Source organism: Stegastes partitus, unplaced genomic scaffold (assembly GCF_000690725.1).
Source record: "Stegastes partitus isolate 25-593 unplaced genomic scaffold, Stegastes_partitus-1.0.2 Scaffold101, whole genome shotgun sequence".
Lineage (NCBI taxonomy): Eukaryota > Metazoa > Chordata > Actinopteri > Pomacentridae > Stegastes > Stegastes partitus.
Window position 1 is genome coordinate 615,635 of NW_007577832.1, and position 13,767 is coordinate 629,401.

The window sequence follows — 13,767 nt, forward strand, 5'->3', positions numbered from 1 at the left end:
ACGGCCTTCTTCTGCTCATTGTTTTGGTTTTCTGCTCGGGAACATTTAGATTCCCTCTCCTCCGCTCTTGTTTTCAGTCGATTCCAGCAGCAGAAACAGCACAAACAACAACACCATTCTCATAAAAAGTCAGCCAAATACGAACTTTTCAAGCACAAAAAGGCAAAAGTTAGCGACTTGCTGTTGTACATAGTGGAGCGATTTCCAGTGAGATATTCATGAATTTCTTTTTTTTTCTTTGCTAAAATATTGAAAAAGAGTAAATAGGACATTGCTGACAAATCTGCAATGTCAGAGGGAATGTGCCAATGTCAGTGCAGTGAAAAAGCTTTTTCGAGAAATTCTGAATTCTCAGTTGAATATCTTTTTTTATTATTATCTTGTGTTTAGAGGGAGCTGCATGGCGGCGCAGGTGGTTACCACTGTTGCCTCGCAGCAAGAAGGTCACCGGTTTGTGTCCCAGTGAGGACACCTGAGATCTTTCTGCGTGGAGTTTGCATGTTCTCCCCGTGGGTTCTCTCTGGGTTCTCCGACTTCCTCCCACAAGTCCAAAAACATGTTGAGGTTAATTGGTCATTCTAAGTTGTCTGTAGGTGTGAATGTGAGTGTGCTTGGTTGTCTGTCTCTAAGTGTAGCCCTGTGATAGACTGGTGACCTGTCCAGGGTGTCCCCTGCCTTCACCCTGAGTCAGCTGGGATAGACTCCAGCCCCCCATGACCCTAGTGAGGATTAAGCGGTGTATAGATAATGGATGGACATAATGTAAACACACATTCTTTAAGTTTGATAATTAGGTCTGCTATGCCATTGTTGCAGTATCATAGGTTATGCTGTCAAAGAAAGATGGATGGATGGATGGATGTGTTTAGAAGTTATTTGTGATGCATAATTTTGTGCAGAAATTACACAGCATCAACTAATCTGCGAGACAACCTTGCCTTTTGCCGCTTCACCCGCCATAGCAGCAGCAGCAGGTTCCTCTGGAGCTGCAGAATCGACCAGACAGGTGCAGATTGCAAAAAAAATGGGCCCCCAGTGAACATCGCCACGCAGCTGCATTTACACAAAGCTCATTCTAGATTGTATCGACTGGAGGGATGCTCTCTTTAAGCTAAGGTATACAGTATAGCGCCAACCTTCACAGAGCGATCAGCTTTGAGTGTTAGAGTGCCAGCGTGAACACCATTTTTTTTTTGTCTTATATCAGTGGTGCGGTTCTGCTGCATTATAGAGGACACCAGAGGAATGGGAAACTGTGCATACTGAGCTGAGACACTCTGAGCAAATGGAGCTGAAACTGCAGCTTGAGATGTAAAAACAAAGGATTCTGACAATCTTATCACAGTTTTCACTCTGATCCCGTCTCTAACCAACAACTTCTGATCTCCGCAGCTGTTCGCTGTGTTTTACATGGCTCACTTCTTGCTTTTTCTATTTTACTTCAAGCTATCAGGTCAAGCTAAACTGAGCCAAAGTGAATGGCCCCTTTTCTGCTTGTCACTCATCCAATACATTACGCTGAATGTGGGATCTGTGGCACTGGTGGAAATGCGGTGGACAGATATTGATGGATAATGTGTGAGCGTTAAGCCCCTGCAGTTTGCCAACAATATATCATCGACCGATGGAAAAGAAAAAAAAAATATAGGCAATTCTGACATATTGCTCGCTCATGTACAAGTTTATGTTGAAACAGACACATCAAAGCAAATCCCCCAATTGTCTCGCCTAAGCTTTGAAAGAGCAGAGGGATGGATCAGCCCACTGAATGTGCTCGCACTATAGCCACTATTGAAGACGCTTAAGTCTCTTTGAGACAAAAACCATTGAGGATTGTGCCAAACATGGCGCTGAAGAAGTAGCTCCGAGCTTCTCCCCCTATGTTTTTGTGTAATTTTGTGGTTCATAACAGAATTTTTCATTTTATTTATTCAGTCAGGACGGGAACTGTATCACAGTGATCACGCAGAACGCAAAGGCTACGGCTGAAATATTGCAACACGCACGTTAAATGTTATAATTTCAGTGGATATATCAATGACAGTTGCTGAGGGATCTGCAGGCATCAACAGTGCCGGCATATTTATTTGATGATGAAGGCAAATATTTGCACTGTGCCAGGACTTTGTTTATATGAGTGTTCCAAATATGGCAGCTTCCCTTCCACTGTAGATCTTGCGTCGTCTGCATCACGCCAAGTACTCTCCATCCCAGTACCCCGTTTTCTTCCACTGGGAACTGGCATTCCTGTCAGTCATGCGCTATCAGTGTGGCTGCAGGCGCTGCTCGGGTCTGCCCAACTGTCTTCCCCTTCCTCTCTTTTCTTCTCAACCCCACCCCTCTCCACAGTTTCTGTGTATCTCCCTCCAGCACCTCAGTCCTCACTTTTTACCATCCACTCCTTCGTCTGTAGCGGCTCTTCCCGTTGTCGACTTCTTTTTTTTTTTTTTTCCCTCGTCTTATCTGGAAGTCTGTTCAGCTGATAGTTTGTTCTGTACTTTGATAGTTCATGCTTGGTTTGTCTTCCTTTTAATCTCAAATCTGTCTCTCTCTCTCTCTCTCTCCCAGGTGTAAGGAGGGCTATCATGGACTACGCTGCGACCAGTTTGTACCCAAGACAGATGCTATCTTGTCAGACCCAAGTACGCTCTCTGTTCTATTTTTCATTCCACAGTCTTGGTGTATTGATCTGCAACATGAAAACAAATTCATAACAAGCACATGTTACATGCCCTTGAGCAATTCTCTGACTATACTGTATTTGTCAAGGAGATAAACACAAAAGGGAGGCCGGCCTTAAATTAACCCTCGTAGTGCAGGATTGTGCAGTCTGCTAGACCTGCAATACCGCATAGGAGGAATGTTTTTACAGGAATTTAAAAGCAAAAAAGTAGAATGAAGAGTCTTCAGGGGGAAAAAAGGTAATGTTTTTCTGCCACTTTGGTATATAAACATGTGTAGTTACAGTACACAAGAGGTAATGTTGTAATATTTCTGTATGTAATTTCACAGATGTTTTCAGCTGCTCCAGTATCTACTTAAGCCTTCATATAACCGCAGGTGATCACACACTGATTAACAGCGTCATAATGTGGAGGTTTCCGTGTGAATAGGAATGCAAGCAATTATTAAAGCAATAAAAAAAAAAGAAGCATTATTTAGTTAGCAGACAAAATGTGTATCATGAGACTGGGTTTCTTTATTGGCCTACATAGATGCCACCACACAGATATTAGAATTAAACCCCGCGCATAAAACCTCATGCATCTTTTATTATGGTCTTTAATCTTACTTTTTTTTTGCTTTAGTTTAGCCAAAAGGAAAGGAAAGTCTTCGGTTTCCTATTGTTCATGAAAAACAATTCCCCTGAAGTCTTTGAATCCCCACGACGCCGGCGCGGTGGTAGTTAAAAAATAAAGCAAAAGTCAGAGGTACAAGGAAGAGAAATTGGAGGCCCCGAGCTTTTCCCACGAGACTGCGGCTTTACAAATTCACACTGTTTCGCGGGGCGGCTCGGGCACCTCTTGCACCAAGAGTCGGCGAGAAAACTTAACTCCCATCGCCTTGTGTTGGATTCCGCCAGGCGTCACTGAGAGTCCATTAATGGGGTCACAAGCCGGCGTCGTGAAGCATGTTTTATGCTCTCACATGGCACTCAGTTTTCACAGTGGGATTTATTTTATCTGTGATAGAGCAACATCAATTCTCTCCGGCAAGTGTCCAGCTCAGGAGATTTTTTATGTTGCTCTTTAAAATGAGCTGAATCTCACTGTGGTTTTTTTTTTTTTGCACAAAAAGCAAAGAAATAAATGCATCGCTTATGGTGCACGCTGATTTATTCAAAACATATAAGAGAAGAAGAAGTTTTAACACATTCAGAAGACAATAAACTGCATTTTAAGGAGCAGCATCTTTTAGCCGAATAAACAGCCCATAAATTAGTTTGATCATCATGCGGGAAACACAACACTTCAGAGAAAGGATTTTCCAGCCACTATAAGCTACTATTTGCACAGTTGCTGCTCTTATTGTAATAATTACAGCGAGTTGCAGCCAGATTAGTTAGATTTAGTGGTTGTTTACCTTTTCATAACGTGACCCCCTTAAAACAAACAGCAGCAGCAAAACCCATGCGTCTGTTTAGTTCTTTTCTTCTCAAACTGAATTCCTTAATTCACGTCGAGAGGCCTGTTATCCGGTAACAGGCGCAGCAAAGACACGATTAGAGCAAAAATCTAAACAGATATGTTTAGTTGCTGAATCATTATGATTATGATTCACACATCAGAAAAAAAAAAAAAAAAGTATGGGGAATTATAAAAATTACTCAGCATTTTAATCAGAATACTCGCCTCCAGCTAGAAGAAGGATTGCAGGAGAAAATTAGCCAGCTGGCTAATGCTGGAACATTTACGGAAATGCTGATTAATGTTTGTCGGCTAAAAAAAAAAAAGGAAGATAGAAAAACAAGATGTGGATGTAGTTAGTGTTTGAGAAAATTTCGAGGGAATGTAGATGCAGACAAATAGATATATGGAATAACATCTGCACATGTTGCAGTTATTACTTATGTCACAGTACTATTTTGAATCTGGCAACCCTGTCTCCAGAAATCACATCTCTGTACAACTTCTCATTACTTTGAGTTTTTACACTTTGTGGTAAAATTCAACTCTTTCACAGCATGTTTGAAGCTTCCCCTCTGTGTTCAAGGCTACCAGAGAGTCCTACCTAATATGTGACCCATCTGCACTAAATCAGTCGCATCGCACCTTGGGCCATATCTGAGATGCAGAATTACAGAATGATAAAATATTGATTTTGGGTTTATTACGCTCCATATCGCTGTCAAATACCGACAACGTGCATGAGAAGTAACACCAGAAAGAAGCCGCGAAAATCACCTGTGCGCAGGCGCCGCGAGCGATGTGTCATCGCCAGCCAATCCCGTCACGTGATTTGCGTCATGTGGTGGCAACATGCAGCTTTTGTTTACGCAGAACAACCCAAGGCACAACGCGACTGATTTCATGCAGATGGGTCAATGGTTGGCTAAAAAGGAGCGACAGTAAAGCAGTTTAACAAATGACTAATATATTTTGATTTGAACTTATTGTGGTATCATTGAAAATACACTTAAGTTGAATAAATTTTTTAATTTTAACAGACAGAGCTGTTGAAAGAGAAGGAAGCCTGTCACACATCACATGTGAACTCTTGTTGCTCAGAATCATTCCAATGTTTCTTACAGTTCTAATGATTTGAAGATAAAGATAAACTTTATTGATCCCACAGTGGGGAAAGTTCACCATTACATTATCTTTATCTTTATTTTTTTTTCTCAATCTTTCTTACAGTTCTAATGATTTCGCCAAAGCTTTTGCTACAGAAAGTATTTCAGGATTCGTTTTGTGCTTTCTTATGCTTTCTTCATTCAGTTCTGTTGCATCGATCTGTATTCGCGCTCCAACTCTCCCGTACATATTGTTGCGTCTCCCTGGAAGCCTTGAAAGCCTGACTAACTCTGACCCTGTATGTATCAAACTATGAAATGGAACTACATGATAAATCCAAGTATTTATCAGAAGTGGTTGTGTAGAATTGATTGATGGATGAGAAAATGGTGCACCACATCCATCAAATTCCATTTTTTAAAACAAGACTGTAACATGTCAAATTGTTCAAAACCTGTTGAAGAAATCTTCAGGAGTAAATCTGTGCCTTGAACACACCCCCAGCCTTATTAGATCAAAATATTGTAATACAAAAAAACCTGCATGCAAAATTGTTTTGATCCCAACCCTTCAATGGCTCTAACCAATAACCCTGAAAGATTTGAAAGGGGGGAATGAAGCCTATTTTGATCTCTTGTTGATAAGAAGTGATCTAAAATTTACCCAGATTACCAAGGGTTTGGAGGATAATCCTGCTTTCAAAATCCAAATCATGTAATAACATACACAAATACATGCACACACTCACAACAACAACTACGAGTGGGACCAGCTCCAGTGAAATTCAATTCATAGCGTGCATGTGGAAGTCAAGGGTTTTTTCTATCAGTGACATGGCGGCATTAAATAAAAATCACACCCTGGGGTTGGAGGGAAAAAAAAAAAAAAAAAAAAAAAAAAAGTTTCATCTACCTCGCACGCTTTCCCGCTTTCATTTATTTATTTCTCTTTAAATCAATCTCTGTGCACCTTACAGTCACAGATCATTCAATGCCCCTTATCCTTTGTCTCGGTATTGACCGACGGGGGGGAAAAAAAAAACCCCGACTCAAAAGAGCAGTTTGTTCCGGCTCTGCCACTCTGTCAGTCACAGATCCTAACAGAGGTAGAAGGAGAAGTGGCGGAAACTGTCCTGCACATCACAGAAGCACAGGGACAAAAAAAAACCCACCATGCACTCCAGCTACACTGCTGTGAAATCAGCTTTGGAAATGAAGTGGGGAGATGGTGCTGGGGGTCTCACGTATTGGTGCACAGTGGGGTTCTGGTGGGGTCTTTAATTGGAGGCATGGCTGTGTGGAAAGACTGCAGTTTAGTTTATACCTGGCAAAGAACCTGAATGAGTTTCTCTCTTAACTGTGAGAGACGCTAATGGTGTTCAGTGGGGCACCTTTGAGACCACGCAGATGATGTTTGGTTTAAGATTAGAGAAGGAGAAGAGGGAGGTGGGCCTTTTCTTTGGTTTTATCCAGCTGGTACAAAAAGAGGGAAGAAGGCAATCCTCTAATTTGAACTATTTATCTCCTGTGGATATTAGGCCTGAAGTACGTAGCTGCACAGGATATTGGGTTGAATAACACACGGACACACACACACACACACACACACACACACATTGGCTCCTCAGTTCCCTGCTCACCCAAGTGAAGGAGGGGATTAAGGATTTGATTCACTCCCGCCATTGTCTCTCCCACCCGCCAGATTCCTGCCTCTTAATCGGGCCAAAAGCATCTGACATGATGCACAGGTATTCTCCGAGCTTACTCGAGGCTCCCACAAGACGCCGTAAATGATTCTCCGGGGCGCTTTGAGTTGCCAGTGCGAAGGATTGGGAGCCTGCGCATATTATGATTGGTGAATGTCTCCAGACAAGGCAATGCCAGAGGAAGGGATGTGTATCAGGGATGTAATGACATCATCTGCACAGGCTGTGACAGTAAGGGCGATTTAGAGAGGTAAAGTGTTGGCTCTTGCCACGGGCAATCACGGGGAAAGGTTTGAATGGATAATACAGATCAGGCAACATCAGTGGGATGCTGCATTCACTTCTTTGGCCTTGCCAAGTGTCTGCACCGCAGCGACAGTAAGCGCCGGCAAACAAAAGTGGCGGCCATGTCTTGATCACGCAGTTGCACATCGGATGGCTCTGCTGTGTTTTTGTTTGTGAGTTGCTAAGAGACTGACTGATGATTCAGGAGGAGCATATATGCGTCTGATTATTCCCTAATAATAAATACTAACGCAGAAATGTTCCTCAAGTCTGCCAGGGGAAACCAGACTCTATACTGTGTTCAGTAAAAACACGATGACAGCTGCCTCCAGTTAAACAGAACCATAAATTAATTTGTAAATTGATTATTTTGAGAGCTGCAGACCTGCTTTTTTTTCCCGAGCTGTTTTCCTTCTTGTTATCACTGCAATCACGACAACCGCCGCGCCTCGTTAAGAACCCCGTCTGGCAATTGTGGAGTAAATAGCAAAATTTGACTTTTATTTTAACATTTGCAAGTCTGAATGCTCTCTGAAACTTCCCTTAAATGTCATTTTAAGGAAGTTTGCCGACTGTATTTCAAATTTATTCGTTCACATTAAAAAGGAGCCATTTCCTGAAATCACCCACCTTAATAGAGTGAAATAGCTCTCCGCAATTATTATCATCCATTCATCCAAGTGTTCATTTGTCTTTCGCCTACCTGGATCTCACTCACGTTCCTCGGGGTGTTTTTATTTTTCCTTCAAACTTTCTTCAAACAAAAGCCACAGCGCTGACAGATTTCCCCATGGTACAATCAAAATGCCTTTTTTTTTTTTTGCTTGCTTTATAGCCTCTTTTTTTTTTTGGTGTGTGTGTGTGTCCAGCACATAATCTCCAGGCCTTGGCATTCTATTTAAAACTCAGACCACCTCTGTCAGAAAAGCAATTACTAGTGAGGGTTTCATTTTAATTTAAATAAGATTACATTACAGTGACATGAAAAGGGGGCACTGTCAGGATGGAAAGAACACGAGTGCTCCGTTTTATCTGTTCCCCCAGCACTGGGATTGAAGGAAAAGACTTAACTGCATGAAAAAAAAGGCTGTGTGTGTGTGAGTTAGAGAGTGTGTGTGTGTCAAAGTGTGTGTGTGAGAGAGAGAGACAAAGAAATACAGACAAGGGTATACCATACCGTATGGGCGCACATGCATGTGAACGTGTGTGTGTTAGCGTGACGCATCTCAAAGCTATGCTCGGAGACAGCGGAGAACAATTACTGCAATGCCTCAGGCTGGAATCAATATGGAGAAGAAAAAAAAAAAAGCCCGAGCAAAGCAACATCACTGACATAAAGCTACATGATATGTCATTTTCAACTTTTATTTTCATGATCCTTCCTCTAATCCTCTCAGCCCCCATATCTTTGTTGTTTTTCTTTCTTCCACTCGAAGCCACTGCGGGCTGTGTGAATTCAGGGTATCACGGAAAAGCATTCCAAGCGTCTGGGGCTGGCTGGCTCATTACCTGGTTGCACAGGGGGGAAGCCATGTCTGAGAAAGCCGTCAAACCAACTTTATGGTCTACTTGCTGCATGTGTCTCTCCCTAAGGTGAATTCTGAGTAAGACAGAGTCGCATCATGTTGTAACTGTTTTATGCTCTCTCTCTCTCTTTCTCTTCCCCTCTCCCTGTCTCCTCTTCCTTCCCTTTTTTTTTCTCTCCTCCCAATGCCGCCTGCCCTTCAATGCAACAGCGGATGAACTTGGGATTGAGTTCATGGGTAAGACAACTTTCCGCCGACTGTGTTGGAGTGCTCAATTTTTCATGTGCCTTACATCTGTGAAATACCGCATACAAAACACACAATCCGGCACAACAAGGCCGATCACCTTGGAAAATTAATGTGGGCCAGTCGCCATGGAAACACCGTGGTGGTGAATTAGGTGTATTCTGTCTGCATGAAGAACAGTACTGCGAGAGACGCGTGATGTAATGACGATGGAGCAAAGACAGACGGCAGCAATCCATGTTCTGGAGTCATTTGCATTTGAGCAGCAGCAGCAGCAGATGAAATTTAAATGATGTACCATTTTCTGCCCGTCTGTGTTCTGTGGTACCGTACGTATGGAACGACGGGTTTAACGGGAGGACAAACACAAGAAAAAGTCCACCAGTGCAATGAGAGCCAATAAATTTCAAACTCTTTGGATTCCCACTGATATTCCTTCAGGTGCTTTTTTCGCCTTCCAGGTGGTTAAAAAATCTTTAAAAACCAAATTATCTGGCCCTCTTCCTTTGATAATGACGCACTGTTCTCTGTCCAGAGGGAATATACAATCTTACCCCCCACACACTCTCTAACACAGTCGCAGTGTTTTTTATTTCCTCTTCTGCCGTCTTTCTCTCGCTCTCTGCTCGGCTTTTGTGCATACATAAAAACCAACATTGCATGCTATGAAGTTTTCCATTAACATGGCTTCATACACTGCTGTCACATCACACAGTTGCTCCAGGAAATAGAAAGAGGGAGAAGACGCTCAGGAAGAGAAGCCTGCCCCGCGCACAACATTCCTCAGTTCAGTGATTTTAATCTGGGGACTAAATTAGTTCAGAATGCTACTGCAGGTGGGCGGATGCATTAGAGAAAATGAGAACAGGATTGATCGATTGATAGCCAGACACATGACAGACAGAAGCGCAGATTGTATTTTTTTTTTTTTTTGGCTCCGAGGTAAGCAATGTGCATGCTCCCTTCTTTCTTTTTTTTTATTATTATTATTTATTGTGTTCCATTATGACTTCCTGTTCTGCTTTATCAATGAATCTGGTGGTAGCTGTTATATAAGTCCAATATGTGACAGTCTGAGGCAGCCAGTCACAATACAGCAAAGCTCTGTTTGAAGTGGGATTGAGTGCTCTCAATGTGATCTTGTCTTTTGATTTCCTTGCATTCTTTAGCCCGGCAGCCGAAGCCCTGTGTGTCTCACTAGTTCACTGTGATGTATTTTAGGCTGAATGCCCCAGTTTGTCATGGATACTTTAGCATGGTCTTCATTATACTGTGGCATTTTATTCTAGTCAAGTCTGGAGTGGTTGCAATGGCATAGCTGGCCATAAGGGATTGTCTTGTCCTTGTGTCAATATAACATGGCTTATCCAGTATTGCTAAGTCTGCTCACTTTGTTCTGTTTCCTAACATGCTCTTGCATCTAATTTCAAGAATGCCTTGTAGGCATCGGGCATGAAAGGCCTGTAATGGCTTTATGTACAGACTGCATGTCGGTTTTTCCTTGCAGCTATTCAGCGGCGCTTTGTAGACAGCTGTTTTTATGTTCAGATTTTGGAAAAGCCTATTTCATCCATCAAAAAAAAAAAAGCAAAGGCTTGTCTCAGGTGGTGCTCCACATGAGCACTGATGATGCAGCAGCAGGCAACGATATTTCCTATATATTTCAAATATGCAACCATCAAGAGGTCATTTCACTGATGGCGAAGGCCGGAGGGTTTACAGGGACACAGAATATACGAGCGACACATCACTTATAAACAGAGAACAGAGGCAGCTTCTGTTGCTCATTTTTAAAGTGCAGCTTCAAGACATCCACTGCGGTGCTGCTGAAAAATTGCAGGATGGGTCAAGAATCTGCAAGTCGAGAGCTTGATGACAGCGCCAACACTGTGTGTGATTGGTTCCACAATGCACCAAACAGCCAGACAAATTCGTCTCAGGCCTGATAATATGTCACAGTTTCATTATGCGGCGTACGAGCATATGTCGGCAGGTAGATTGGAAGAAATGCTGCTCTGTTGTATGTTGATCTTTATTAACCAAATCTAATGTCAACATACACAATATGACAGTACAGATGTAGGAAGATCTATTTAGATGTTATTTAGTTCATCATATCCTCAAATATCCATCTTGTTGTCCAAATCACAAATCCAGTATATTATAATATGAAACAGTGTAGCGGTTACATGCCAGCAAGGAATTTCAGAAATTCCTCGCTTCAAATCATCCATCCATCCATTATCTGTACACTGCTTAATCCTCACTAGGGCCACAGACAACCAAGCATCCTCACATTCACACTTATGGACAATTTAGAATCACCAATTAACCTCAACATGTTTTTGGACCTTGTGGGAGGAAGCTGGAGAACCCAGAGAGAACCCACACTGCACGGGTAGAACATGCAAACTCCATGCAGAAAGATCCTGGTTGTCCTCACTGGGGCACAAACCGGTGACCTTCTTGCTGCGAGGCAACAGTGCTAACCACTGCTCCACCCTGCAGCCCCACTTCAAATCAGTATTTTATTTTATCAATGATTATTTTAAAGCTTAAAGCTCGAAGTATGATCACAAGCAATTTGTCATTTTTCCAATCCTTGGTAAGCAATAATGTGTCACAGCTGGCTACTCTGAAAGCAGTTCTTTGGATTGGCTCTATTTTAATTCACAGCCATCTTGCCTCGCTTCCACAGGAGCTGAGTGGGCAGTTTGGCCCTCTGATGTATATATATATATATATATATCCATATATTGTCACTGCAGGATGTGTTCCGATGTTATCCTTTGCCAGAAGCATTCTAACATTAGAAAAGGTTTTCCCTCCAGTTTGAACTCAGTTGCACCATGCTGCCCCTTAAATGTGTTGATGCAGCACTGATGTAATGCAGAAGAAGAAAGTGTGTGTGGAGGAGGGGGGGAGGTGGTGCGAAACAGACTGCTTGGTTGCACTCCGGTGTCCGCTTTGAACGTAGGAAGCTTTCCACCAGTGTCTGCACCCCTAAAACAAGAGCTGAAGGAAGTTGATAAACCTGGGCAGACAAGCACGGATGAAGAAGACCTCCCAGGACAGTTCTCTGTTGACAGCATCAAAAGCCACAGACAAGCCCTCAAAGGTCATGAACAGGTTGCGGTGATGTTTTCTGCACTTTTCCCTCCAGTTGTCAAGGTGGTTGAGATCAGACGCGAGGGGATTTGATTGTTTTGAGTGATTGAGTAATGCCACGGGAGGTCGCGTCTCAGGTCATGAGTGACGGCGGGGCGGAGCCGCTCTGGGCAAGGTCGGGAAGACGGCGTCGCAGCACTAAGTTGCAGGGGCTGTAGATTCGTCGTCAAGAGAGTTTTTTTTTTTTCTTTGATGAGCCAATGCGTGCAACGGCCTCCAACCTCCGCGACGTGCTCCGCGGTAAGTCGCGCGGCAGCACCGCAATCCAGCTGCTCAGTCAGACAGATATCTGCTCGGATCAACTGCTACTTGTCCCAGCTGCTTGTGACCTTAAGCTTCTGCTGCTGATGTGCAGGGGACTGACAAGGAGCTCCGGGAGCATTCATTTGCTGCTAATTCCCTGTCGCCATCAGTCTCTGAATGCTGACACACACACACACGGAGACTTCGCCCGCACACACACACACACACACACACACACACTCGGCGTGGCCCCCGCTGTGCAGACAGTCCATCGGTGTTGCCTGCTGGGTTTGTCTGAACGGAATGATTATCACACTTCAGTTAGCACATGTCACTGAGCCCTGCCTGTGACTGCCATGTCCCTATCCCATGCTCCAACGCTGACATTTACTGACAGCAGCATTGGTCGCTTTATGCTAATGCAGATTGTGGGTGGATGTCTGTGTGTGTGAGGCTGTGTGTCAATACTCCGTTTTTAATGTGTGTTTGGTGTGTTAATTCTTTCGATACAATCAGAGCCGCAACCCCGTATCCTCTGTGCCACGGTGGAAATTCACGGGGCCTGAACTGTATTCTCTCCTCCGCAGAGAGTGGTGACACCTACCAGCGGCAGGTGCTGTCCATCTTCAGCATCGCCTCGGGGATCTGTCTTCTTGGAGTGGCATGTATGGCTCTCTACCGCCGCAACAAGTGAGTGATGCCAGCCAGAACCACATTAGTAGAGTATGCCCCCGGCTGTGCAGAAAGAGCACTTTACTATCATGGCATGGAGCCCAATGAAATTCTAAGTGTGAGTCAGCTAGAGGATGTTTTAGCAGGGCATCAAATCTAAATTGTGTAGGATGCATTTGGGACAGATACTCATGTAAGATTTATTTGTAAAGCGGTTTTAGCAAGCAGGTGTGTCACAAAATGCTTCACGGAAAACAGAAATGCGCAGATACGGCGAGACCCAGGGCGAGTTAAAAAAAAAAACAACACTAGACCCTCGGTGTTTACACGTGTGACAGGATAAGAGGCAACACAAAAGCACATCGACAATTAATCATTGCAGGGAGGGAGAAAGAAAAGGAATGTAGGAAAAGCAAAGTGATGGCAGAGTGAGAAAGGGGAAGTTAATGGAGGTTGGGTTGATTGAATTGGTCTTGATAAACAAAAATGGGGTTTTATTTTTCAATGCTGTAGCGCTCTAAGTAGTGTATCGGTCGACGTGACCGGAGAGTCCCGACTCACCAGCAGGAATTAATGTACCGGAAATGATCCCAACCCACAAATCTTGTTAAATTGAATCTCCTCTCCCAAAATGTTGCTTGACAGTGTGGCTCAGATAAATAGCTTCTCCTCTTCTTTAAAGTTGATT

General features: G+C 43.4%; 1 protein-coding gene across 1 annotated transcript in view; it reads left to right on the forward strand.

The window, feature by feature from the left end:
• nrg3b (neuregulin 3b) overlaps positions 1 to 13,767 on the forward strand; it is a 196,657-nt gene that overhangs the window by 163,103 nt on the left and 19,787 nt on the right. Inside the window, exons 3-5 of the mRNA XM_008277581.1 lie at positions 2,569 to 2,642; positions 8,961 to 8,987; positions 12,995 to 13,097. Coding sequence (XP_008275803.1) covers positions 2,569 to 2,642; positions 8,961 to 8,987; positions 12,995 to 13,097 — 204 coding nt within the window. The remainder of the gene's footprint in view (positions 1 to 2,568; positions 2,643 to 8,960; positions 8,988 to 12,994; positions 13,098 to 13,767) is intronic.